Below are 26,861 nucleotides of genomic sequence, written 5' to 3' on the forward strand. Positions count from 1 at the left end.
CAGAACCATTGCCCATACTACAATAATCTGCCACCTCTGAACTTCTACAGCAATTACAATTATTATCACATGGTTTATAACATTATCATTTCTTCATAATTTCATGAATATTAGTTTATTCCTCCAAATAGATATTAAGTGTCTGGAAGTTAAGAAAGGCTTATGCATCTCTCACTCTCCTTTGAACAGTGCTGGGCACAATGTACACGTTCAATTATGACTGACACAGAAGAGACCTTTTCTGTTTAAGTCTTCATTGTACACTTCATAGTATAATGAGATAAGTACAGATAACATCAACAGTGTGTGCTAACGATGTCCTAACTTTTTCTTAGTCTGAAAAAAACAAACAGAAATTTATAGCAGTCATTGTCTTGATTTTGGCATGAGACCATTTGACTTATGCCACAAGGAAATACCACTTGTAGTAACTCAAAGTTAGACAGAGAAAAACGATTATGAATAAATTCAGCAAATCAAAAAATGTTTCCCAGTGTCAGCAATGTGGCAAATATTAAAAAGGATAAAAAGAAATATAAGTCACAATTCATTTTCTTGAAGGGCTTACATCTAATTGGGGCACATGACACAGACATATAAAAAGCTACCCACAGGAGTTGCTGAAGGCAGGGAGAGGGAAAAAGAGGTGTGAAATTAAGGCATTTTCGGTACTTGGAGTTGTCTTCAATGATAATGCAGGGACAGATGCAGGACATTATGTATACCTCCATAACCCACTGAAGGGACGGGAAGAGAGTGTAAACTACAACATAAGCTATAATACGTGCTGTGTAGCAATGCTCCAAAATGTACTTATCAAATGCAATGAATGCACCACACTAATGAAAGAAGTTGTCGATGTAGGAGGAGTGGGCGGGGGGGGAGTGGGGGTCTATGGGAACCTCTTACATTTTTTAATGTAATTCTTTGTGTGATCCATGTACCCTTTTTTTGAAAAAGATAATAATAAAAAAATTTTAATTGAAAAAAAAAAAAAGCTACCAGTGGGGAGCTCAAGAGGTTGAGCGCCTGTTTCCCATGAGGTGCCAGGTTTGATTCCCGGTACCTCCTAAAAACAAAACAACAAACAAAAAAGCCAACTTGGGGGAGCCAGTGTGGCACAGTGGTTGAACACTGGCTTCCTACATGAGGTCCCAGGTTCAATTCCTGGCCCCGGTACCTAAAAAAAAAAAAAAAAAAGCTACTGGCACTGCCATACACTATGTCAAATACTAAATGATTATACAACCATCAAGGAAAGGGAAAGGTCTCTGTGGACTGAAATGGAAAATCTAAATGAGAAGGAGTGGATGGAGTCTTTAGCCAGCCCCCGGGAAAGTCAAAAGACCTGGAAAACGGAGATGCCCAAACCTGAACTATCTATTTCATAAGTCACAGAATATCAGCACTACAAGGAATCTTGGAGAGCCACTCTTCTCATATGGGCTCAGAGAGATGCACTTAACGTTTGCAGATGTACAGGTTGCATAAAAAGGTGAGACTAGAACATCTTTTAGGTCAGTGATCTTTCTGTTATACCGAGAGTCTGGAGGGATCACTTAAGTCATGGAAAACCAGAATTTAATGGGTCTATGTATCTCTATCATCTTCTTCAACCTCCTTGTACTGCTTCTACTAGACCAAGAAGTAGAGTGGTTAAGAGTATGAACTTGAACTTAGGTTCTACCACTTACTTGCAGTGAAACAGTAGGTAATTTAACCTGCCCAAGCCTCCAATTCCACATCTGTAAAATGGAGATAAGAATATTACCTACCTCACCAGTCTGTGAATATTAAATGAGTAATGATGTAAACTGCTTAACACAGTGTCTTGCATATACCAAGATATCAATAAATGATAGGTATTATTATTTCCACCTGTTTTCTTCTGCTTAAAAATCCCCCTCAAAATCAAAGCCACTGAATCTTAGAGCTGACAGACCACAGAATGGTCATAAGAACCAAAACATATGAAAACACTGCAAATTTAATTACACTACACAACTAGGAAGGTATTTCAGAAGGGGGTAAACATGAACAAAGGCGTGGAGGTTGTAGCAGGCCTCCTGGATTGTTTAGAAAACATATCAGGATGGAAGGCAGTTTGGTGTCCAAGTGCAGAGGACTGAGTGATGGGTTAAGGAGTTTGGACTTTATCCTATATCAGAAAAAAGCCCCCTGTGAAAGCTTCAGATTGGGGGAGTTCCATGATGACGTATCAGGTGGTCCTGAGCAGAGCAGGAATGAAGGAGAACAGCTCAGAAACCTACAAACATCATGTAGGTCTGTGAGAGCAGAGAGCCTGAGAAGGAAGGCACCCTGAGAGGGGCCCCGAAGGAGTAGTATAATTCATAGGAACCTAAGGATGACAAGTGGGTCCTTCCCTGGAGAGTAAAACTAAGTCAGCTTTGAAACTGGTATCTGGAAAACCTATTCCTAAAGACTGAAAACTTTAAAGGAAAAGAAGTCTGATGATGTCATAAATCATAATTAAAGCCCAGACGAAATTCCTCCATTGTTAACTTCAAATATTGGCCTAAGAGAAAGAAAACCTAATAACTGTTTGAGGTAAGCTTGTTTTGGATTAATTTTTGTTCATCCATACTGTAACTACACCTAAAAACACTATGACTAAAATGATCACAAAACTTTCCAAAGCAAGGGCCTATTTCTTCTTTTTTTGTGTGTTTATTTTAGTCTACAGTCTAACATCAGTAATGCCATCATCAGTCAATGTTTGATACGGTGATGAGGAACTGAGCGGAAATTTTCTTGGCTTGCCCTTTCCCTAGAAGGATTTGTGAGAAACCAAAATGAAACAGGTTCTCAATTTTTAAAACTTATTTCACAATTCAAAGAAATAGTTAGAATCTGGCTTGCCCCCATCTCATCCCACTTCACATCCCAAATGCAGAACTTTTTGACAAATATTGACAAGAGCAGCTTTGGTTTTTCATCCTCATCCTCCTCTAGTCAGCCTTGCTGTGAATACACTTTCCCATTCTTCTCAAGCTTCCCAGCAGCTCTGCTAATAACACTATCAAAGGCACAGCTATTTCATTTATGTGCTATCTAGCCAAAAACAAGGCAGAAGCCTCAGGGTAAGGTCTTATTAAGATACTCACTTCGTAGTTGCCTGCCATGATGAGTTTAGCAAACTTCCTTGATCCTGCAACGTTACAGCGCTCACCAATGTTAACAAAGTTGGTGTATGGTCCAATCCTGAAGGGCTCTAGACCTTAAAAGGAGAAGCATTTTGAAAATTTTCTGAAAATGCATATGGCTGAAATGAGACAGAAAACAAATGTTTTCATGAGAGAACAGCCCATCTGACCAGATAAGAAATCTAATATGGAAACACATCTTCTTCCCTAAGGATATTCAAACACAGCAAAGGCTATTTGCTGCAGCTACATTTACAATCAAAACTCTCAAAAGAAGTATTTCAGAGTTTCATCTTGTAAATGTCTTTAAAGCGTTGAATCATACTATCTCTGAGAAACAGGAAACATGATCATATCCCTATTTAGCAAAGAGTCTGGGGCAAAAGCCATGAAGAAAGTAAGGATTCTTCAAAACAGGATTGCTCCACAGCTTTCCCCTTAGACATGAGCCTGAAACTAGATAGAGCAAGAGTCCTTAATCCTTCCAACAGTGGGTTTAGAGCTTTATCTCACCTCTGTCACTGGCAGGACAAGAGCCATAACCTGCTGGACATGTGTGCAAGGCTCAGTGAGGTCAGCAGGAAGGGCCTCGGCTGAGATCCAGGCCACACGCGGTGCTGTGCAGTTCTGCCGCTCACGAGCCGACTTTAGGTTGGTCACTTAGGCTCTTTGTACCTGTTTCCTTATTTGCCACGGGTAATCACATCTGCCCAGTCACGCCAATTTAGCGATAATTATCAGATCATAAATGTGAGCATACTACACTGAAGTATACACATATACAATGTAAAGTATCACTATAGAAAGGCCATGAACTGCTTCTGTCTACTCACTGTATTTAAAGCATCAGGAGAGGGGCCTCCTTGGGTTCAAATCCCTGCCCAGCTATTACTTACCTTAGTAAACATCCTGGGGCAAGTTTCCTTGGCCTCTCTGAACTTATAAAATAGAGAGTGAATGTATCTATCTCATAATGTTATTGTAAAAATGAAACTAGATAAAACATAAATACAAAACAAGCACCAGCAATCACGGCCATTGCTGTCGCTAATAAATGAAAATGGCTTTTGAATCCTGTGCCAAAGCAACATTGTGGAAGAAGAGATATGAAGGAGAGGAGAACAATTAATGGAAGATGGAAAATCACAAAACGATCGCAGGCTATTTGCTCAGTGATGGCAGAGACTCTCCCGAGTGCAGTTTCAGCTGGGACCTCTCTTTCCGCTGGTCAAGGTCCTCATGCCCACCCCTTCCACGCCAGTCTCAGGGGCTCCCTGGACCTTCAGTCAGACCCAGAGGTCTGGGGAAAGGGGCAGGAATGCCAACACTTAAACACTAACGCGTTCCTAAGTGATCGCCCTCAAAGCAGTTCACACGAGGCACTTCTGATCTACCAGGAATGGGAAGGATCTGATTTTAAAAAAACTTATTCTCAAGTTTGCAGACTATGAAAGAACAATTTAAAAGAGCAGGTTTGAGGCCATTCTTTTGAAATTTGATTGAAGGTGATTTTTAAAGCCATTAGAAATATCGCATGAATTTAAATTGGAGGAAAAGCAGCCTTTAGTTCTTACATAAAAATTCCAAAATATTTCACATCTAAGTGGTCCTCTTCTGTTTCGATTTTGGAAAATAACGAGTATTTTAATTACTAGTCCTTGGCTGAAGTCAATGCACAGCTTTAAACTTCAGGGATAAAATTAACTTTCCTAGGGAAGCAGATTTGGCTCAGCTGATAGAGTGCCCATCTATTATATGGGAGGGTCAGGTTTCAAACCCCGGGCCTCCTTGACCCGTGTAAAGCTGGCCCGTACACAGTGCTGATGCGGGCAAGGAGTGTCGTGCCACACAGGGGTGTGCCCTGTGTAGGGGAGCCCCATGTGCAAGGAGCGTGCCCCTCAAGGAGAGCCACCCCACGCAAGGAAAGTGCAACCTGCCCAAGAATGGCACCACACACACAGAGAGCCAACACAGCAAGATGACAAAACAAAAAGAGACACAGATTCCCAGTGCTGCTGACAAAAATGTAGACAAACACAGAAGAAAACACAGCGAGTAGATACAGAGAGCTGACAATGGGTGGGGGAGGAGAGAGAAATATATTAAAAAAAAAAAGTTAACTTTCCTGCCACATACTGACAAAGGCCACTTTGGTTTTGGTGGAGAGGGGGATGTTAATCATAAATCATAAATCCCACTTTCCCTAATCTCATTATCTGCTATATGGAGCATAAAAAGAAGAAAAGGCTAATATGAAGAGGTATGTTTTCTAACTGACCTTCACATGCACTCACTGGAATTAATTCCCTGCAGTAGGTTCTGAGTGAGAAAAACGGGTATTACTTTCACTGTATCACTTGTAGTTTATTCCACTTAGGATAACTTAAAAAACAAAAATACTTCAATTTAGAAAGACGTTAAATTTTAAGTTATGACGCAAAATTACATGTGAGTGACTTGCAGATTCTCTAAAATCTGTTTATACATCTTTTTCTTAAAGATACCATCTAACAATACTTTGGTAAAGTATTAAGGCAAAAGTATAAAATTTACAGTTATTTTTCTAACAGTTGGAATAATGAACTATTTTACTAATGTTTGAACATTTAAATTCATCCTTAAAAAGGGTAGCTGCCTACCTCACATGAGTGTTGTAAACCAAACAGAGTAATAAATACCACAACTCTTTGGTATTTAATACATGATAATGATCTTTTAGGAGAAAAAAATCTTCCAGGAAGAGGCTGGGGCCATTACAAAACACTGGGTCTTGATAGTTTGGTATTCTCAACTACCAGTAGCAAACCTGACTATTAGACTCGTTAGGTTGTGGCCAAGGGTATGGTTTGAAAGCGGGGTTCAAGAGAGACAGGACTACACGAGGGCTACCGCTAACCAAGGATGTTACCTGGTCAAATCATCTGTGTACCTTCTTCCACACTTATTCTTAAGTAAATGTCTTCCCACTCACCATTCTCAACTCCACCCGCCCCTTGGGGAAAGAAAAGGTTCTTCACTAGAATTCATTGAGGTTGCAAGAAAAATATGTATTCTCCTTTGACCTAAAATTAACAAGTTGCTTGGCACAAACATCACTACCAACTAGAATAAATATACTCAATACATTCTACAAATGGTTTCTGAAATCATAAAAGCCATGCCTTTATGTCTTACCAGACAGTAACATATGCCCTTCAAAAACAGTGGCAGGTGGAACTCTAGGCTTACAATTTTTCACAGCTTCAGCAATTTCCCTGAGTTGAAAGAGAAAACACTATATCTAATAACTCAGAACAAAATTAATTTAATCAAGCTAATTACCAGCTATAAAATTAAGTCTAACATAATAACGCACATAATTGTATACCTAGTACCAAAAATGTACAGAAACAATTATGCCTTTAGGTTTTCTCAGTAATGCAGAAAATTAATCTATAAACTTCAACTTTTATGATCACTGCCAAGTCTGCTGTGAACTGTTCCCATTTCTGCACTCAGGGATGTGAACCTAGAGACACATGTGTGATGCTTTGTGCAAATGCAAGCAGCAAATTCCCATCCATTTTTCACAAACCTATATGTGTCCTTCACCACAGTCAAATATACTCATGAAATATGTACTTCCTTCTTAATCAATAGTTTAAAGGGGGTGGAGAGGCTTCAGCTTTGAGAAGGAGTGAACAGAAAAGAGGGGTGCTCGTAGTGAAGGAATTAAGTCCTGTGGGTCTGTTTTTTTTCCAAATGCAGCATGCAAATGGTAGGAGAGGGTACAGAGAAATAAAGCACTAATAATGATTCCTAAAATTTGGTTTGGTTTTAGGCATTAATACTCTCCTTAACTTTATCAGCTTTGATGAATCACATCTTTGATCAACCTGAAAATTTCTGGCTCCTCGACTAAATTTAAGAGAACCAGTAAAAATTGCTCATTCTACTGACTCCCAAACTAATATGTATCTGTAAAAAGAGCAAATATATATGTAACATGTATAAATGGTTATTTTTAAAGCAACTGCTCTTTTTACAAAGGAGATAACCTTAAAAACAAAAGGATAGCCTGTGATGAAAAGATAGGCTATATTCAACTACTGATACCTTTCGAATATTTTTAAAAGATGTTTAAAGAAAAAAAAAGATGTTTTAAAAAAAATGAAGTCTATTACAGTAGCCAAAAGAGCATTAAAATACTAGATGACTCATTATTGTAAATATATTATACGCAAGAATATAGACTCAGAACAGAGAAATAGCTCAAAGTTTGGCCATCATTCACTCTGGGGGAAAAAAGTTCTAAAAAAATTCCAGTTCTCTGAATTCCAATTATCCTCTAAGGTACAAAACTGAAAGGAATTAAACACATATTAAACATGCTCTGGTTTCATACTTCTTTCCTTCATACACGCACTCAGAAATGTTTATTAAGCAATGACTCTGAGCTGAGCAAAGTGAAGTCACTTCTCTTGGCCTCAAAACGCTTGTAGGACTGTTATCTTTTCTTCCCAAAGAGAATCTAATGGAAGCACAAGAAATATGAAAGCTTTCCCTCCTTGAGAATTCAAATATAATTCAGGTACTTAAGAGTAAAATACTGTATCTAGGATTTGCTTTAAAATATTCCAGAGACAAAATAAAGTTTGAAGATAGATAAAGTAAGAAAGGCAAAATGTTGAAGATTATGGAAATTCTGTGATATAGGCACATAGGGGTTCATTTTATTGTTATTCTATCTTTACCTTTGGTATTTTTCATTAAAAATATAACTATATTATTAATTATTAATTAAAATATTTCACATGTGATAATTACCTGATATGATCTGGTGTTGTACCACAGCATCCGCCAACTATATTGACAAAGCCATTCATAGCAAAGTCCTGTATTTAGAAAAAGTAAACGTTTCAGAGAGTTCCTCTGAATTCTAAACTCACCACTACCAACTCAGCAGAAAGGAGCTCTACATTTCCTAAATAACTAAGCTGACATTAAGAACAGAGCTAAACAGACTTAAGTCTGGATATAAAGCTTTTACATGCCCCAGATTTAAGGTTAAAACCATGAAATCATTTACATCATTCAAAATGCAGTGAAAGATTTATTTGCCTATCTGATCATATTAAATATTTCTTTACCCATGTGCTAAGCTGAATGAATTTGATCTGGATAATACATTTTCAAATAATGAATAAAATAAGTATGAATATTTCAATTAAAATTAAATTTTTAAAAAATTAAAAACTCAATTCTCCAATCATATGTGTCACATATCAAGTTCTCAGTAGCTACATGTGGTAGTGGCTACTGTTTTGGAGAGTGCAGGTTGAGAATTTAACCATAGGTTGGTAAATGAAGGACAAGATAACTGAGAGAGCAAGTCAAGCAACTTAGGTTACAGGAAAGATCATGTACATAAGACACTAAAATCATACACATTTTTTTTTCATTAATAAAGAGATCTTGACTATGCCATTTAACTAATCTATGTTCATCTGCCTATCTTAACACTAGAGGACAATTGAGTTAGCAGTTAGAAATTAGTTGAGATGAAAGTGCCTGGAAAGAATGTTTAAGGATTAATGTTTCCATAACTTGTTGAGCTGTCTTTTCTATTATTTTTTCTTAATTTGAAATAAAATTATTTAAAAAATAAATAAATAAAAATAATAAGAATTAAGTCAAAAATAATTTAGTTGAGAATCTCAGTGAGCCAGAAACTAAAACTTAAAGCGACCCAGAGATTAATGGATGAGTACAATGAGGGGTAGTAGGTAGTATGGTCTGATGACCAAGGACTCAAAGATGGGAAGGTCTGTGAGAGAGAAAGGGAGCATAATGGAGTGGCAATAAGGGCCAAGGAGGGCATCTACCCAGGCTCCAGGAGCTTGGCGGGTGGAGGGGAAGCGCCACCTTGGGAGGGCTGCAGAAGAAACAATATCCCAGTGGAGAGCCAAGCTCCAGTTGGTTTGGACTGGACCTCAAAGGGAATTCCCAAAAACCACTGATACCATTCAAGGCTAAGGACGCTGACAGCTAGCCCCTCTCCCTGACTCACTTGTATACACTGGAGTTTCTCTGGGGGAAAAACTTCTACTTCTAAACATTCTAAATCTAAAATTCTATCTCCCCATCTCTTAAAAATCCAAGTGAAAGAAGCTGACCTTTAGGTGCATGGCCATCGTGTGAGGAGTCTCATCATAGCCACCAAAGGTATTGGGAAGACCTAAGAAAGAATGATTTCAACCATCCTCAGAAATTGCCTTAGCAAAAAGACATCTTACCTGGAAAGGCTTTAGCTTAAAAAGTTAGAAAAACTTTTTATCTAGAATTAAATGGTAATTGCTTGTCAAAACAAATAATAATTCTTAATATTTACATAATAAAGACAGATGCCATACAAAAAAGAAGAAATGGAAGTCACGTGTTTCTTTTCCATTTGAAAGAAAAGAATCCCTGCTATATGAGAGAAAATTCCATCTCCATCCCCTTCCCATAAAGGAAAGTCTTTCTTATTACACAGCTGCTTGGGGGGAGGAGACAATGGGGGTGGATTATCGCCCCTGCTTTGAAATCATGAGAACATACTATGCTATTAAAAACAAACAACGAGTTTATTTTCAAATAAATGTTCCCAAGTAAGACTTCAGCATTTAACGATCCAATCTGCCGTTTTGTCTATTATCCCTTTCCAGTTACCTTACTCCAAGGGGAAAATAAAATTATTCAATAAAAAGTTATGTATTTGGAGAAAGAAAACTGGGAAATGATTTTTAGTCATAAGTAGCTAAGCAGTGCTCAGAAACTTTCACCAGGAAATCTGATTAACCCAGAATAGAGTACCAATGTTTTCTGGGTGGTCGGAGAATTGTCTATAAATATCTTAGGAATATTTACATACAGTAAACTAGAAGTCTAACTTTTAGAAAGGAAAAAAGTAACAATACAAAGGACTTTACTTTTGCTAACACAGTGGAAAGGAGATGAGGGCTCCCTCTCCTCTTCATGCCCATCTCTTTGACCACGTCTACATGACAAGCATTGTCACCAAAGGCAGGTCTGTGGTCAGTTAAGCGACTGCGCCTCATTCTCTGAAGCTACATCCAATTCTAAAACTTTTAGACTGAGCCAAACTATTTCTTTGATCTAAAGGGAAGCACTGGCCTACACTCAAACATAACCTTCATTTAGAAAATTCCTGCTAAGTGTTAACTATGTGCCAAAACCTGCCAAAAAAATTTTAAACCAAGACCTATTAGCATATCTGCTCCACAGGTTATATATTTTTATTTCCCCATGTGTGACCCCCTCTGAAAACACATGCCTGCGTTGGGATAGCAGAGGATATAGGCTGTTGTACACTTTCCCATTACTTCAATAAAATGTCTCATTTCAGCTGCACCCAGAGCACAATTTAATCCAATGCTGCAAAAACAAAAAGATATTAGAAGATAATCTTTCATTCATAATATTCTCCCACATAAAAAGTTATGATAAAGAGAGGAATACATCCAAAACCAAGCAGATACTGAATCTCCTGAGACATTCATTTCTAATCTACTTCCAAGCACTCATATTCAGTTATAGTCAAAGCCACCTCTCTGAAGTCCCTGACAGCACAGAGTAATTTTTGCCCATGTCTCCAATTTCAGATGATCTGACCTCCAAAGGACTCTGCCTGTGAATGATTTCTTAAATAAATTCAGTTCAGCTAGTGGTATATTGTGGGATAAAAATGCCAGCAAACCACCACTGCTAATAAATACTTATGGGAGGGGAAATAGGAGGAACATGAGATGGTAGAAAGAAGACACCTTAGGAGTCTAGTCTCTGCTTCATCACTCACTGCTTAGGTAACCCTGGACAAAGAACTTGGCCTCATAAAGTTTACTTGTCTTTTTTATCTGTAACACCAAAACACTGTCTTTTTCCAAATGAACCTGACTGTGGTTTCAAAACAGATCAAAGAAGAGCTACTTTAACGGAATTAAGGACGGAGGGCCTGAAACCCCTGGGGCCCTCAAGATTCCGGAATCAATCATGAAACTACTGAGCTATGTGATCTCTATTTATTTACTTTTTTACTCTGATTCCTGGGCACAGCGTGAAATCCTAGATTGGATCGCGGAACAGAAAAGGGACATTAGTGAAAAACTGCTGAAATGTGAATGAAGTCTGGAATTTAGGTAATAGAAATGTACTTTTAGTTTTGACAAATGTACCATGGTTATATGGGATGTTAACATTACGGAAAACTAGGGTAGAAGAGGAACTCTGTACTATCTTTGTAACTTTTCTGCATATCTGAATTTATTTCAAAATAAATTTTAAAAATTATTGTTATAATTGGAAAGGATTCTAAACTTTTTGACAAACTTAGTTCCAAACTCAACTCAAATCACCTCCTTAATAATTAAGTAACCACGTTCCTCACCTGGTGAATGAGGAGAAATGCCCAATCGGTCCTCAGGATAGTAGAGAAGTTTATAGACATGAAAATGTCTACAAAGTGTAGAGTTCTTATATCACTACTCCTTTGTCTGATACATCCATCCTATCCTTCTTTGCTTAGTAAATTACTACTTGTGTTCCAAGAACCTTTCTCTGCAAAGCCTTCCCTGAATCCCACAAGCAGCAGCATGACCCCACCCTCTACAGTGCCAGATTCTTATTTATACTCCTATATAGCACTTTGTCTTATATTATAATTTATTTATATATTTCTGGGCATTTTATCTGCCTCCCAGGGCATAGAGTAGGGTCTCAATAAATGTTTGATGAATTAATAATATAATAACATCACCATTACCATCAACAACAGCAGTAATAATACAAAGGTTCTGTCCCACTATTTTTTTTTAAGATTTTTTTTTTCTTTCTCTTCCCCTTATCCCCACCCCACAGTTGTTTGCTCTCTGTGTCCATTCGCTGTGTGTTCTTCTGTGACTGCTTCTATCCTTATCAGCGGCACCGGGAATCTGTGTTTCTTTTTGTCGTGTCATCTTCTTGCGTCAGCTCTCCATGTGTGCGGCACCATTCCTGGGCAGGCTCACTTTCTTTCACGCTGGGCAGCTCTCCTTATGGGGCACACTCCTTGCGTGTGGGGCTCCCCTACGTGGGGACACCACGCATGGCAAGGCATGCCTTGCGCACATCAGCACTGCGCATGGGCCAGCTCCACATGGGTCAAGGAGGCCCAGGGTTTGAACCGCGAACCTCCCATGTGGTAGACGGATGCCCTATCCATTGGGCTAAGTCCGCTTCCCTGTCCTACTATTCTTAAAGTTAACACATTTGTATTTTTGTGACAATCACAAATCAAAATCAGTAAGCAATAATGTCTTACCTGTTTGCCTTTTCATACAGTTTTTATATTTATTCATTTAATTTTAAATATTTTACTGTTTTTTTAACCAGACTCCTTTACACTGGTATCAACTCTTAGTACTGTACTAGAAGAACACTAGGTAGGCACCACTCTCAGATTTCTAAACAGAGAAAAATATAATAGGATCTGATAAAAATTCTTTAGTTTTTGAGCTGTCATCAATCTGCTCCTTCAGTCTATAAGATTCAGAATAAAATGGAAACCAAACATATTCTCTCCTTGTGAGTGGGCTATAGATGAATGATAAAAGTTTAGGAATGATTACAGAATAATCAAAACAAAAACAAAAAGAAAACTAACCACTGAGTGACGCAAAAATCAAGTTAAGTGCATGTTTACTTAAATAGGAAAATAAATTATTTAGAACCTCAATAAAATCCCATCTTTGGTTTCCTGCAAGTGAAGCAGTGGCACAGGAAGAACATCTTCTAAGGGCACTTTGAGAACTTTCAGCAGTCTAAAGGTTTGTAGGATGCCTGAGGTGACACTGGTCAATATAGAGGTTTTATCTAATATCCAGGAGTTCTAACCAGGTAACAAATTAACACTTAGCAAAGCAGAAGGGGGAAAAAAAGAAAATGAAGGAATGTATAAAATGTCTGAAAAAAGGCAAATGAAATTTTTTTCAAATAAACTAAAGTCTTCAGAGACTCCTACACTTTCCTGTCTTCTGTCTCTGTGTTAAACACTTACTGAACCCCTACTATGCCAAGAATTCTATTTAGCACTAAGGAAGTAAAATTATTTAGACACTGCTCTGGAAAAGTTCATAAGGTGCTGAACAGGCAACACAACCCAATCCAATACTGTTATTTTCTTGATTATCAGGTACCATCAATTGTGTAACAATGCACCCTGAATTAAAAGCAGCTTTTAAGAAATCATACTACCACATTAAATCAATTGTGAGAGATCTGAAATTAGAAATAGTCGAGTATGGAAAAACTGAGCATCATATACTGTAGAAAATGTTGTATAACACAATGGTTAAGAGCATGCTCATATTCTTAGATGTACTACCTATTTGACCTCCAGTAAGTTAAAACTTCTGTTTCCTTAGCATTAAAATGAGAATGCTAATAGCATTACCAGCTTCAAGGTGACAAGAGAATTAAAAGAGATAATTCATATAAAACATGAGAACAGAGCTTGGTATACAACAAATTGTCATTGAAGGTTTATTATTTTTATGGCAAATGCTGTAATAAAGGTGAACAGGTGGGAAGCAGACGTAGCTCAAGTGACTGGGCTCCCGTCTGCCATGTGGGAGGTCCAGGGTTTGATACCCAGGACCTCCTGGGGAAGGCAAGCTGGCCCACGCCAAGAGCTGAAGCAGCAGGATGACACAACAGAGACATGGTGGAGAGACAATGAGAAGCACAGCAGGCCAGGGAGCTGACTTGATGCAAGAGAATGATTGCCTCTCTCCCACTCCAGAAGGCCCCAGGATCGGTTCCCAGAGTCACCTAGTGAGAATATGAGCAGACACAGAACAGTGCGCAGCAAATGGACACAGAGAGCAGACAATGGAGGGAGGGGGGAGAAATAAATGAATCTTTAATAAATAAATAAAGGTGAACAGAGTGCTCTCAGAAAGAACACCAACCTAGGCTGGTGAGAAAGGAAAGGCTGCATAGAGGAAGAGAGGATGCCTGAGATGAGTTTTACAGGTTAAGGAGGTGAGCCAGATAAAGGAGGTGGGGGCGAACAGTCATAGCTACCAGAAGGAACAATATGTGCATGCGAAGGGCCCAGGACAAAAAGACTAGATCTTTTCGAGGCTTTCATTTCACTCATGGCATGTCATTTAAAATATTTTTATATAAAATATAAAAACAAAAACAGTGGAGATAATTTGGAGTAGAATATAAAACCACAATAATTTTTAGCATAAAAACCTGAATTTTAGTATTCTGACCCTATTCCAAGCTAGATCGTTTCTAGTTGCACCATAAATAGGGAAGGAGGAACTTTGTAAAGCATTACCCTAAAAACGTAAGAGACTGAGAATTTAGCTTTAAAGTGGTACCAGGTCAAGCATAGTCTTAACTATGAGAATGGTACTTGAGGGAAGCGGACTTGGCCCAGTGGTTAGGGCGTCTGCTTACTACATGGGAGGTCTGCAGTTCAAACCCTGGGCCTCCTTGACCCGTGTGGAGCCGGCCCATGCGCAGTGCTGATGCGCGGAAGGAGTGCCCTGCCACGCAGGGGTGTCCCCCGCGTAGGGGAGCCCCACGTGCAAGGAGTGTGCCCCATAAGGAGAGCCGCCCAGCACGAAAGAAAGTACAGCCTGCCCAAGAATGGCGCCGCACACATGGAGAGCTGACACAAGGTGATGCAGCAAAAAAAAACACAGATTCCCAGTGTTGCAGTGCTCTTTTATTAACCCTTCCGGAAAAGTCTAAATAGACTTACAGGAAAGGCAAACTACTGTGGAAGCGGTACACTGGAAATATGTAGAAGCAATCCCTCCTAGGCAACTGGAAAACAGCCCCCTCCAACCAGGTCACATTCTGTAAGCATCAGAAAAGATCCCCCACAAAGAAGCCAGGTCAAGGCAAGGAGGCTCACTCACCAGAGTGGGTCTGCGTGAGACGTGCTGATGACAAAGGCCTCTCCTGTCTGTCCAGAGAGGGTCCGCCCACTTTTATCAACAATTGTCCCTGAAATCTGATTAACAAAGTAAACTAAGTCAGCAATATAGACTGTTAAGAATATGGTCACAAAGACAAAATAAAATAAGCAAACTGACTTTCTTTGTACTCTTACAAGGAAGAGAATTTTGGAACTCAAACTCAAAGGCAGCACTCTTAATAAAAGTCACCTGGGGGGAGAGGGTGTTGGTTGGTAAGTCATAGAAACAGAGAAAAAGGAGAGTCACCTAGGCAAAATGAATGACCAAAATGCTTTATTCTTTCACACTTCCAGTCACACTAAACAAGACTTTCCCACAGACACCTCAGGTTATCCTGGCCTCCTGCACTGAAACACCTGATTCATCTAACACCTCCTGCCTTGATTCTATTCTATTCCCACCAAACAATTGTTATGACTCTCCTATAGGTCTGCCTCCTAATTTAACCATGGACAGTCTGCTGCCTTCTCCAACACTGGGCACGCTGCAATCAGCATAGAAGTTCATCCCTCCTTGGGCCCTAATGAGTCTAAGCCTTTGGCTTCAGTGGACCAAATCTAGCCAGGCGTCTCTGGAACAGATTACCTTACATTTTCTTAACATTTCCAGAGATAAGACTATTATTGGTCTAGAACTGGAGGTGGGAAGAAGGTGAGCAGAAGTTAAAGTAGATGGCTCCTAAAGGATACTATTAATAATTCCACTATGCAAGGAGATTAAAACCCTACCTATAAAATGACATTATTTTTTTAAAATCCATCTTTAGAAAAGTAGCCATTTTAGAACTTACAAAAATAGGCCGGGGAGCATACTTCTCTTCAAAGAGTTTCTGGAGTGCAAACAAGGCTGCCTGTTTGGGAAAAAGTGGAACAAATCTTTACTTCTAAGAGATCTGGTCTGAGATCAGCCTAATTACCTGATTACAAGGCTCCCTGTTCCAAGACCTGTACAGACAAGACATACATCATCAAGCTGACTGAAGGTTCACCTATGAAATCACATATTTTTTTCTCTCTGGAGGCTCTGAAAAGCTAGTCTTTCTTCCTTCTCTCATTCAAATGAATGAATGAAGGAGTGCCGCTGCAGTCCACATCCTTATAGATACATGGCAGGAATATGAACCAGCAGTGTTTTGTCACTGCAGGAAAGGGTGGTTGCTTAGACTGGGCTGTAAAGGTAAAAATCCCATGTTACTCTTGGCTGGTCAGCCATGCTTTAAGTTCCAGACAATACATCTTATTTCTTTTTATTATTATATTTCTTGAGTCTAAGATGTGTAAATTTTCTTAGTTAATTTTCTGAAACCAGAAAGCAACCTGTAACTTCACTGTAATGATGAAGTTTTTTTCCTCATGGGAAATCAACAGTATCAGAATTTATCTTTCTAAAACCAAGCAAAATAAATTCCAAATGTATTATGAGGAAAATCAGTCCGTCTATAAATAAAAGAACTTTTTGTCACACATTCTAAAATTTAAAAACTCACTAACAAACTATATCCTTAATGCTTTATCCTCATTATTATATCCCCCTCATTCCTAATCTAAACAATACTGTGGCTCTTTTCAAGGGTATATCTGAATCTCATTTCAGATTTATTCCTTACCTTATTACTTTTTTTTTTTTAATATATACCTGAGTGACTTTGCACATTATAATTTGTTTACAAGACATTCACAACATTTCTGGAAAGGTGTAAAAAAAAAAAAAACCCATAAAACTGTTGGGCTAAGAATGAGGTAGGATAGCTCTGGCTGGTGGTCACGCCTCTCATTCTTCCTTCATGCAATTAACTTAGTAAGTAATAAAAAAACATGTTTCAAAAATTCTGAGTTGGAGGCCTCAGTTTCACAATAACTGAGCAATTAAAGATTTGATGAAGCTGTGAAAGTACGAGAGACAAAAGAGATCATTTTTTCCCCTTGGGATGCAGAATGCCCTTCTAAGTATAATCCTCTGCCCTCCAAAATAAACAGACTCCACAAGTTCAGTCATATAAAATTAAAATTTCCCTGCAGCATTAAACAACAACAACCACACAAAATCACCACAAGTAAAAAGTGAAACAACCAATTAGAGAATAATATTTGCTACTCACTGACAGAAACCTGATTTCCTTACTAAAGGGCTCAATAAAAAAGTCAAAAAGTCCAATTTTTAAAAAGGTATAAGACATAAATCACTGAAAATGAAATATAAATGGTTCTAAAACTTTCAAAGAAAGATGGTTAATTTCATTTGTTGTTAGAAAAATACAATTAAAACAAAGTGAGATATCATTTTTACCTGTCAGATCGGAAGAGATCAAAAAGTTTAATAATACATGGTGTTAGAGAGGGTGTAGCAAACTGCCACTATTGTATGCTCCTTGCTGATGGGAGTATAAATTAGTGCAATCTCTAAGAAGGGTAATTTGGCACAAAAGATCAAAATTAACTATGTACGTACCCTTTGACCCAGCAATTTCACTTTTCAAAATTTATCCTATCCATATACTGCAGCATTGTTGATAAAACCAAAAGACTGGAAACTTAGAAGTCTGTAGGGGACTGGTTAAATGGATTATGGTATATTCATATAGTGGAATAAAACGTATCCATTAAAACACTGGGAACACTCTACTTATATTGCATGGAATGGACTGAAAAAATCCAATAAAAAGGCAGAGATTATCAGACTGATTAAAAAAACAAGCTCTACTTCTTATCTCAAGAAAATATAACTTTATATTCAAAGACACAAATAGGCTGAAAGCCAAAGTACGGAAAAAGATATATCATGCAGACAGAAACCATAAAAGATCTGGAGTGGTAATACTATTAACAGACAAAATAGACTTCAAAACCAAAAATAGTAGATAAAAGGGGACATTTTATTAAAAAAAAAAAAAAAAGTCAGTAGACATACTGGTATATAGAGTAGGCTTAATTTATTTTAGTGATGGGAAGGACAAAGAAAACACTTTGCTCATATCTACAGAGAACGTCTGTCAAGACCAACAAACTGGTAATAGCAGTTATCTCGGTAAAGAGCTGGATACCCAAGAACTGAAGAGGGAAGGATATTTACTTTTCACTACATACACTCAGGTATGTTTTTTTAAATTTAGAACCATGTGCATCTATTTATTACTTATCCATGTGTGTGTGCGTGTGAGTGTACACACACACACAACAGTAATATGTGAAATTTATTTTCATAATTATAAAAAAAATGTTCTTTAAAGCTTAAAAAAGATAATTCTTTTGAAGTTTTTCTTATTTTACTGGTCTCAATTAAAAACACTCTAAAAAAATTTTTTTAAATACTCAAGAATACAGTGGAACAAATACAGGCATTTTATTTCAGTTTGATAAAGGCTATTATTGTCTTCTCACTATACTAGGGATTCATCACAACTCCCACCCCCTGCCTTGTCCATTTTGCCTCCCTCAACTTACCTTAGCATTGGCAGTATCAAAAACAGTTTCAATGAGTAAAATATCAACCCCACCATCTAGAAGTCCTCGGGCTTGCTCCTGGTATGCTTCCACCAGCTCATCAAATGCTACAAAAAATGAATCACATCCAGCTTGTCAAGCATCAGTAGTCTCTGAAAGGCCCCATGGTATGCTGAGTTCAGATCTGGTACCTCAGAACTAACTATTACTGGTTTAAAATACATAGTTTAAGGACAGCTAATCACAACACTGTATTTGAAAGCAAGCCCTAATAATAATAATAGGAGCTAATTTTTACTTACATATCTATTTACTATTTTATTACTGTAAACACATTACATGGGTTAACTCACAATAATCCTAAGCAGATTCTATTATTGTTCCCACTCTACAAATGAGAAACTGAAGAACAGAAGTTCTTGCTCAAGGTCAATTACTATACACGTGAAGTACTCACTGATATTCCTGTAATCTGGTCTTTCCACCGATGGCGACACGGAGAGTGTCTTATTAGTTGGACCCAGAGCTCCTGCAACAAACCTCTTAATTCCTTTGGAAAAAGAAAACGAAGCATGAAATCTCTAGATAGTTGAATCTTTTTGCTATGCATCAACAGCCGATAAGATTTTCCCTAGAATACTGGTATAGAGTACCTTCCCCATAACTCTGAAATCCAAAAAGCTCAGAAAATTCAAACTTTTTTCTAAATCCATCTGGCAATAAAATCTGACCTCTCCTGAGCTAACAGTAAGTTAGTTATATTCTCTATCCCACTTAGTGAGATCACAATTCATAGATATTGCTGCAGAAATGATTCTGGGGGCTGCCCCAGATTCTGTTGGGGAAATCATGTAACACAGGAGATAAGAACCTATTATCATGAAGCCAGTCCAAAAACCTCTGAATTCCTACAAACGTGACCTCAAGCACTTAAGTAGTCCTTTCCCATCACCACAGCTATGCTTGGACCAATTACCCCTCTATCTATTCTTTTTATTTTTTTTTTAAGATTTATTTTATTTCTTTCTTTCCTCTTTCCCTGCCCTGCCCCCCTTGTCTGCTCTCTGTGTCCATTCGCTGTGTGTTCTGCATCCACTTGCATTATCCAGAAGCACTGGGAAACTGCATCTCCTTTTTGTTGCGTCATCTTGCTGTGTCAGCTCTTTGTATGTGCAGCACCACTCCTGGGCAGGCTGTGCTTTTTTCACATGGGGCAGATGTCCTTACAGGGCACAATTTTTGTGCATGGGGCATCCCTAGGTGGGGGCGCCCCTGCATGGCACAGCACTCCTTGTGCACAGCAGCACTGCGCATAGGCCAGCTCACTGCACGGGCCAGGAGGCCCTGGGTTTGAACCCTTGAACCTCCTATATGGTAGATGGACACTCTATCAGTTGAGCCACATCCGCTTTCCTCTACCTATTCTTAAACACTGAAGGTCCTGAACTTATCCTAAGTTCTGTAAAAGCTCCTTTTAGGAGTGTTTCTTGAAATGTTTTCTAGGATCATATTGTAGGAAAACATTAAATAAAGATTAATAATTATAAAGCCTGAAATTAAAGCATTAAAGAGATTGAACCTTATTTTTAAAAACTTTTATAGAAAGTAATGATAACCTTTTATCTAGGTTAGAGTCTAGGGGATTCTAAAACAGCCAGAAAAGTTTTCATTTTATATATCTTAACAGAAACCAGGGATTAGCCTGCTCACTACCTTTGGTGGTTTTAACAACTCAATTAACCTGGTCTATGTTTTACAATTTAACTGGAGAACACTACTGACTACTTAATAACTCAGCCTTTGGGCAGGTTATAGGACACAGATATTCTTTAACTTTCCTGAGCAATAATGTGGGCATAAGAAAAATGTCCTTCTCTTTTCCTGCTTCAATAGGTTCAATATCCGCTGACCTATGAATGTGTTTGTATAATGTTCTATGCTTTTCCATAGATTTAAACAAAATCTCTTAGAAACAGAGTTTCTATAAATTGCTGTGGTCTTCATTAGTATGCTATGTGTCTAACTTCCTTAAAATTTTGCTTTACATCTTTCCTGCTGGCTAATTTCACATTTCCAAATCTTAGGAGACTCCGTATATTTCTTTTATTCCTTTCCCTCCCTGAAAGCCTCCCCACCAGCTGGTACCCAAGTGTTCTGATGGCAGCCAGCCAGGAGGTTATTTTGGGGAACCACTTTCGGAGTCCCAGCAATACTGCACCTCATGGCACATGTTTTTGTGTGCTGCACAGAGCCTTCAAGGACATCAGTGATATAAATTGGAAAATATATTTAAATAAGTCAATCACAGGGAGAAGAGTGGCTTTAAAAGAATGTAAAATAGCCCAAGGATAATTAAAATAATGAAAGCAGTCAGCTGTTGCCATTAAGAACCTGATGATATGCTTCCAAAGGGAAAGAAAACAGTTGGGTTCTAAATAGACAAGGAAGTCATCCACGGTCCTGGCTACAAAGTTAAACTACCACCTCCAGCAGAGTAAACACAGAGCAGTCCTGAGCAGAGGTCCACAAAGATAGGGTCCATCCAGAAAGACTGAATGCTCGATTATGAAAAATGCAGAAGTAATCTACCAGGATACAGTATCTGCAGTGTTGCTAATGATAGGTCAATTGCCATGGAAGGAAAAACAGTAATAAGGATAGCACATTATGACCAAGAAAGTCAGAAGAATCATGACCAAGAAAGTCAGAAGAATCATCTGTGTGAGAAAAGGGAAATGAATGATCCTTACCTGTCTGGAGAGTTATCTCCTCTGCTGCTTTCCTGGCCACTCCTGCGGAGCACTTGTTCAACCGATAGGCCTAATACATCAACCACAAATGTTACATTGGCCTTTGTTTCCTCCATACAATAAAGAAGAAATTCATGATCACCTAACACCCAGTATTATTCAAAGACACGTGAGAGTGAATTGTCTGAATGAAATCTTAGCAAAGGAGGCATTGAGAAAAGGCAATGGTCTTTGGGAAGTGCTTTTTAAATTTTTCCCCCAAATCAAGAGCTGGCTGGGGAAAAAAGACAGTCTCTGGACAAGTGACACTTCAGAAAATAAGCTGATGGAGTTAAATATCCAGAGAATTAGAAGAAAGTACAGAAATGGAAAAAGCACTGGCTTCCGAGGCCTGGGTTCTAGTAGTAGTTCTGTCCCTGCCTAACTACACCCTGGGGCAGTTTTTTTCACAGCTTCTCCAATCCTCAATTTACTCCATTGTATAATGGTTGGAATCAGTGATTCTTAATTTGGGGTAGATTATTAACTCCTTGAGAAGTTGGTAAAGGGCCATTAACCTACTCAATAGGAAGTAAAAAGCACGTATGCACAAATATATACAAAGTGCCACACCTTTCCAAGACCAGGTTAGGAGGTCCTAGATTAGGTGATCTTCAAGATCCCTTCAAATTCTAAGAGCTTTGGAACCTCAGATCCAATAACTGAAAAAAACAAAATATCCTAAAACAGATATTGGCAAACTGCGGCTTACAGGGCAAATCCAACCTACAGCCTATTTTTACAAAGTCTTAGCCAAACCCATTCATTTACATATCGACTATGGCTTCTTTTGCACTACAAAGATGGAGCTGAACAGTTGCAGCAGAGACTGTAGGTAGCCCGTAGGGCCTAAAATATTTACTATCTGGCCCTTCACAAAAAGTTTGCCAACTTTTGCCCTAAAATAATACAGAAGGAACTGGAACACAATTTCATTTTCTCTGATAATCCAAAAGACTTTTGACCTCACAAAACCCCAGTAGCACAGGATAAATCCAGACTCATAGAAGAACACTGGCAAAAAAGCAGAGGCAAGTGTCTGGGAAACTATCACACAGAAATGGGGACTTTAGCATCTAGTATGAATTTCCACCATTAATATCTTACAAAATTTGAATATGGAAGCATCATGTTGTTTAAAAAGGAACCAAATCTGCCACAAAATATTTGAAAAGGCCTCACAAAATTGTCTACCTACAGTCAAATTTTGCCTTTATCAACAGTTACTATATAAGTATCATTTTATTTGATTATCACTTGTGCCCACATAAGAAGATAGTTGGAAAATGAATGGGTTGCTGTGTTCATGAGCAAGAGATTTAAACCATTTCCCCTGTTTGCCCACAACAAATAAGTAGGCATTAGCATGAGGATGCAACTTTGTGGGGTTTTCTCACCAACAACTACCACTGCAGCAAATCCTCGTGAGCATCTCAGACAGGAAAAAAGATGGGATTCTTACCAAGTGTTCAAGGCCATAGTCAGCTTGGGCAATGCTTGTGCTGCTGAAAGTATTTGTTTCAATGATGTCTGCCCCAGCCAGCAAATACTCCTACAAGAGAGATTTAGGTCAATGCTAAGGAGTTTGAGAGCCCTTGTCCCCGAGTGATAACAATTGTCTTTTCTGTCACCATCACCCCCAAACATCTTTGACCATTTACTAAATGTAACTGCACTAGAAACCAGACAGGCAAAAAGGTTTAAGAATTTCAAAGAAAAGAATGTGGTGTAAAATAAGCACAGAATTTGAATTCAAACAGTTTACATGGTAGGGCGGTGTATTAGGTAAGTTCCTTGAACTCTTGAGTCTCAGTTTCCTCACTGAAAGTACTAGAACTCTACTTCACAGGGTGGCTGTACGATAATACAAGATAGCCTACCAAGTGACTAGCACACCACACCCCTTCTCCCTGCTTTGGCACAATCTAACCCCTGCTGAGAAATACTCTTTTTCTGAGATCTCAAGTTCTAAAACACCCTCTCAATTTTTTCCTTGCACATCTCCTAATCCCTCTGAACCAGCATTGCACCTATCCTGGGACCTCAAGGCTCTTTGGACACCATCTCAACTTCAATCTGAATAGAATACTGGAATCTCTCAAATTCTTTGATTTTCCAATAGCAAGTAAACCCAAACTCTTTAAGCTGATGAATATTGTTCACAGAAAGAGTTGAGAAATTAAGACCAAGATACATACATTTATAACAAAAAGCCACAAACATTCTAAATGTTCATCAATAGAGAAATAGCTATATATACTAAAATATAGCCATTTTACTACATGCTATGTGGCAGCTAATAAACATTGCATATATATATACAAATGCTAATGTAGAAAATATTCATTGCTGAGTAGAAAAAAAAATAGAATGTTATATAAAGGATGGCACCACTAAATTTCAAACATACACACATAAACAGTAATGTTTTCTACAGATACAAATGGACATATATACACATATATTTATATATATATAAATGCAGAGCAAAAGGATCTGAAAGGATATACACTAACTTATATCAGTGGTTATCTCAGAAGAAAAAACAGAGATTTAGAGTGGTGGTAAAATGGTATTTACTCTTATCTGTAGGGTTTTTTAATAAGAAAAAGTAATCAATATGTATTATTTTTTAAACTGAAAACACCTTAATACCCAGGAATAAAAGGATTAGTTAACTATATAATGTTATAGACATAGAATAGATGATTATGAATTTATTTTTTTTTTTTTTTAAAGATTTATTTATTTATTTAATTCCCCCCCTCCCCTGGTTGTCTGTTCTTGGTGTTTATTTGCTGTGTCTTGTTTCTTTGTCCGCTTCTGTTGTCGTCAGCGGCTCGGGAAGTGTGGGCAGCGCCATTCCTGGGCAGGCTGTTCTCTCTTTTCACACTGGGCGGCTTTTCTCACGGGCGCACTCCTTGCGCATGGGGCTCCCCCACGCGGGGGACACCGTTGCGTGGCACGGCACTCCTTGCGCGCATCAGCGCTGCGCATGGCCAGCTCCACACAGGTCAAGGAGGCCCGGGGTTTGAACCGCGGACCTCCCATGTGGTAGACGGACGCCCTAACCACTGGGCCAAAGTCCGTTTCCCTGATTATGAATTTATTAAAACCATGTTCCATAGTATTTAATGCTCCTGGTATATTTGGTGAAAAATGCAAGTTACAAAACAATATGGGCAGCGGACTTGGCCCAGTGGTTAGGGCGTCCGTCTACCACATGGGAGGTCTGCAGTTCAAACCCCAGGCCTCCTTGACCCGTGTGCAGCTGGCCCATGTGCAGTGCTGATGTGTGCAAGGAGTGCCCTGCCACGCAGGGGTGTCTCCCTCGTAGGGGAGCCCCATGCACAAGGAGTGCGCCCCGTAAGGAGAGCCGCCCAGCACGACAGAAAGTGCAGCCTGCCCAGAAATGGTGCCGCACACACGGAGAGCTGACACAGCAAGATGATGCAACAAAAAGAAACACAAATTACCGTGCCGCTGACAACAACAGAAGCGGACAAAGACGACACAGCAAATAGACACAGAGAACAGACAACCGGGGTGGGGGGGAAGGGGAGAGAAATGAATAAATAAATCTTTAAAAAAAAAACAAAACAGTATGAAGCAATATAATCCCAATTTCATTTTTAAAAGTCTAAGTATAGAAAACTATACTGAAATATAAATTTTAAAATGTGAATAGAACTTATGCCTTGGTATTAGTACTACAAGTGCTTTTTATTTTTTCTTCTATACTTTTCTAACTATCCAGATTTTTTAACATGGAACATGTATTATCTTTACAATTAGGGAAAAATATTCATAAATTTCTAGTTATCAATCTCTCCAATTTTGTTTACCCTTGAAAATTTCTATAATATGAAGTTTAAAAGGTCTTTTTTTCTAGCTCTTCACTCTCCTTCTCCACATTCTTTTCTGTCTGAACATCCCCACCCATGAGCTCAGGTTATGACACCTGTAGATTCCAGTCCTGTTGTGGATTTGTTTGGAGCTATATGTACCCCTAGAAAAAAAACACTTTCTAAAACCTAGTCCATTCCTAAGGGTGTGATTCCATTGTAAGTAGGATCTTAAAGTTAAGGTGTGGCCCACCTCAGTCAAGATGGTTCTTAATGCTATTACTGGAATCCTTTATATGAGAGAATGAAATACAGACAGGAAGAGAAAGAGCCACAAAGGCAGCAGCCAGAAGTGGAACATCAACTGAACCTGGAAGAGAAGGAGGAGACCAGGAAAAGCTGCCAGGTGCCCTGCCAGGTGACAAGCTAAGGACCAAGGCTCACGGCAGCCAGCCCCAGGACACCACAGGCTCAGGAGGAAGGCATCACTTTGAAGACGCCTTGATCTGGACTTTCTTTAAGCCTCAAAACCATGAGCTAATAAATTCCCATTGTTTAAGCTGATCCATTACAAAGTATCTGAGCAGCCAAAGGAAACTAAAGCACCTATTTTCACCACCTTTAAAAAAACGAAAAACAAAAGTGTGATCTGAGGCAAGCTACTCTCTGTTCCTCAGTTTTCTCATGGATAATGCTGTTAGGATTAAAGGAAGACATTAACAATAGCTACTTCTATAAGCTAACAGACATTTTGAATAAAATTTGGACATTCCATTAAAATTAAATGTTAAGGAGATCTGACCCATGACCAGTGAACTCCTCTAGAAACAACTAAGTGTGAGAATAACCCAGTCTTTTCCCCTTTCTTTTCCATGATCACAGCATGGCCCCTGCCTTCAAAGAACTCCATTTTGTAAATATTTCCCCAGGAATGAGAGCCAGTTTTAACTGATGCACCTGTCGTGGGCTCCTGGTTCCATCTCTACAGTTATGTAACACTTAGGACGAGGATATCTACTTAGTACTCACTATGTGCTGGATACTATTCTAGGCCATAGGAATTCAGTCATGAAAAACAGGCATACATTTCTGTCCTCAGGAAGTTTACTTTCTAGTGATAATCCATGTGAATAACAGAAGGCACATGGCATAGTGCATCAAATGCTGTAATTTCATCAACTCCACAGTCACAACTGATATATGTAGGAATGTGAAGCATTTCAGACCCATGAAGACCGTCCAAATCTACTATATACTGGATTTTATAATGGGATTTGACTACATATTCTCAAGGTCCCAGCAGAAAAACTTAATCTGCTACCATTCTTCTTGCATAACAAAGCCTCTTCAAGGACCAATTTTAAATCTTCCAATATCTACAATTCCTGTTATAACCAAAGGAAACACAGACTTAGTTTTTCTTCAACTGAAAACCATTCTGCCTCTTATCCAGATCAAAGATCTGACCGTGATGATGATTAATTTTATGTGTTAACTTGGATAAGTAGGTGGCCAGCTGCCTGACCAAACACTGGCCTAATTGTCCCCTGGAGGTATTTTCTAAGTGCAATTAGCATCTACAATCTATTGACTTTAAGGAAAGGAGATT

At 38.6% G+C, this 26,861-nt stretch overlaps 1 protein-coding gene across 3 annotated transcripts in view; it reads right to left on the bottom strand.

The window, feature by feature from the left end:
• MTR (5-methyltetrahydrofolate-homocysteine methyltransferase) overlaps positions 1–26,861 on the bottom strand; it is a 104,109-nt gene that overhangs the window by 65,377 nt on the left and 11,871 nt on the right. For all 3 annotated transcript variants that reach the window (XM_058309491.1, XM_004473138.5, XM_058309492.2), the window contains exons 3-13: positions 22,870–22,959; positions 21,369–21,438; positions 19,076–19,168; positions 18,619–18,725; positions 15,969–16,028; positions 15,119–15,213; positions 10,480–10,580; positions 9,320–9,381; positions 7,971–8,038; positions 6,339–6,418; positions 3,126–3,238 (exon numbers count right to left, since the gene is read on the bottom strand). In XM_058309491.1, the coding sequence (XP_058165474.1) occupies positions 3,126–3,238; positions 6,339–6,418; positions 7,971–8,038; positions 9,320–9,381; positions 10,480–10,580; positions 15,119–15,213; positions 15,969–16,028; positions 18,619–18,725; positions 19,076–19,168; positions 21,369–21,438; positions 22,870–22,959 (939 nt within the window). The remainder of the gene's footprint in view (positions 1–3,125; positions 3,239–6,338; positions 6,419–7,970; positions 8,039–9,319; positions 9,382–10,479; positions 10,581–15,118; positions 15,214–15,968; positions 16,029–18,618; positions 18,726–19,075; positions 19,169–21,368; positions 21,439–22,869; positions 22,960–26,861) is intronic.

The sequence above is a fragment of the Dasypus novemcinctus genome, chromosome 13, assembly GCF_030445035.2.
Source record: "Dasypus novemcinctus isolate mDasNov1 chromosome 13, mDasNov1.1.hap2, whole genome shotgun sequence".
In the NCBI taxonomy this organism is placed as follows: domain Eukaryota; kingdom Metazoa; phylum Chordata; class Mammalia; order Cingulata; family Dasypodidae; genus Dasypus; species Dasypus novemcinctus.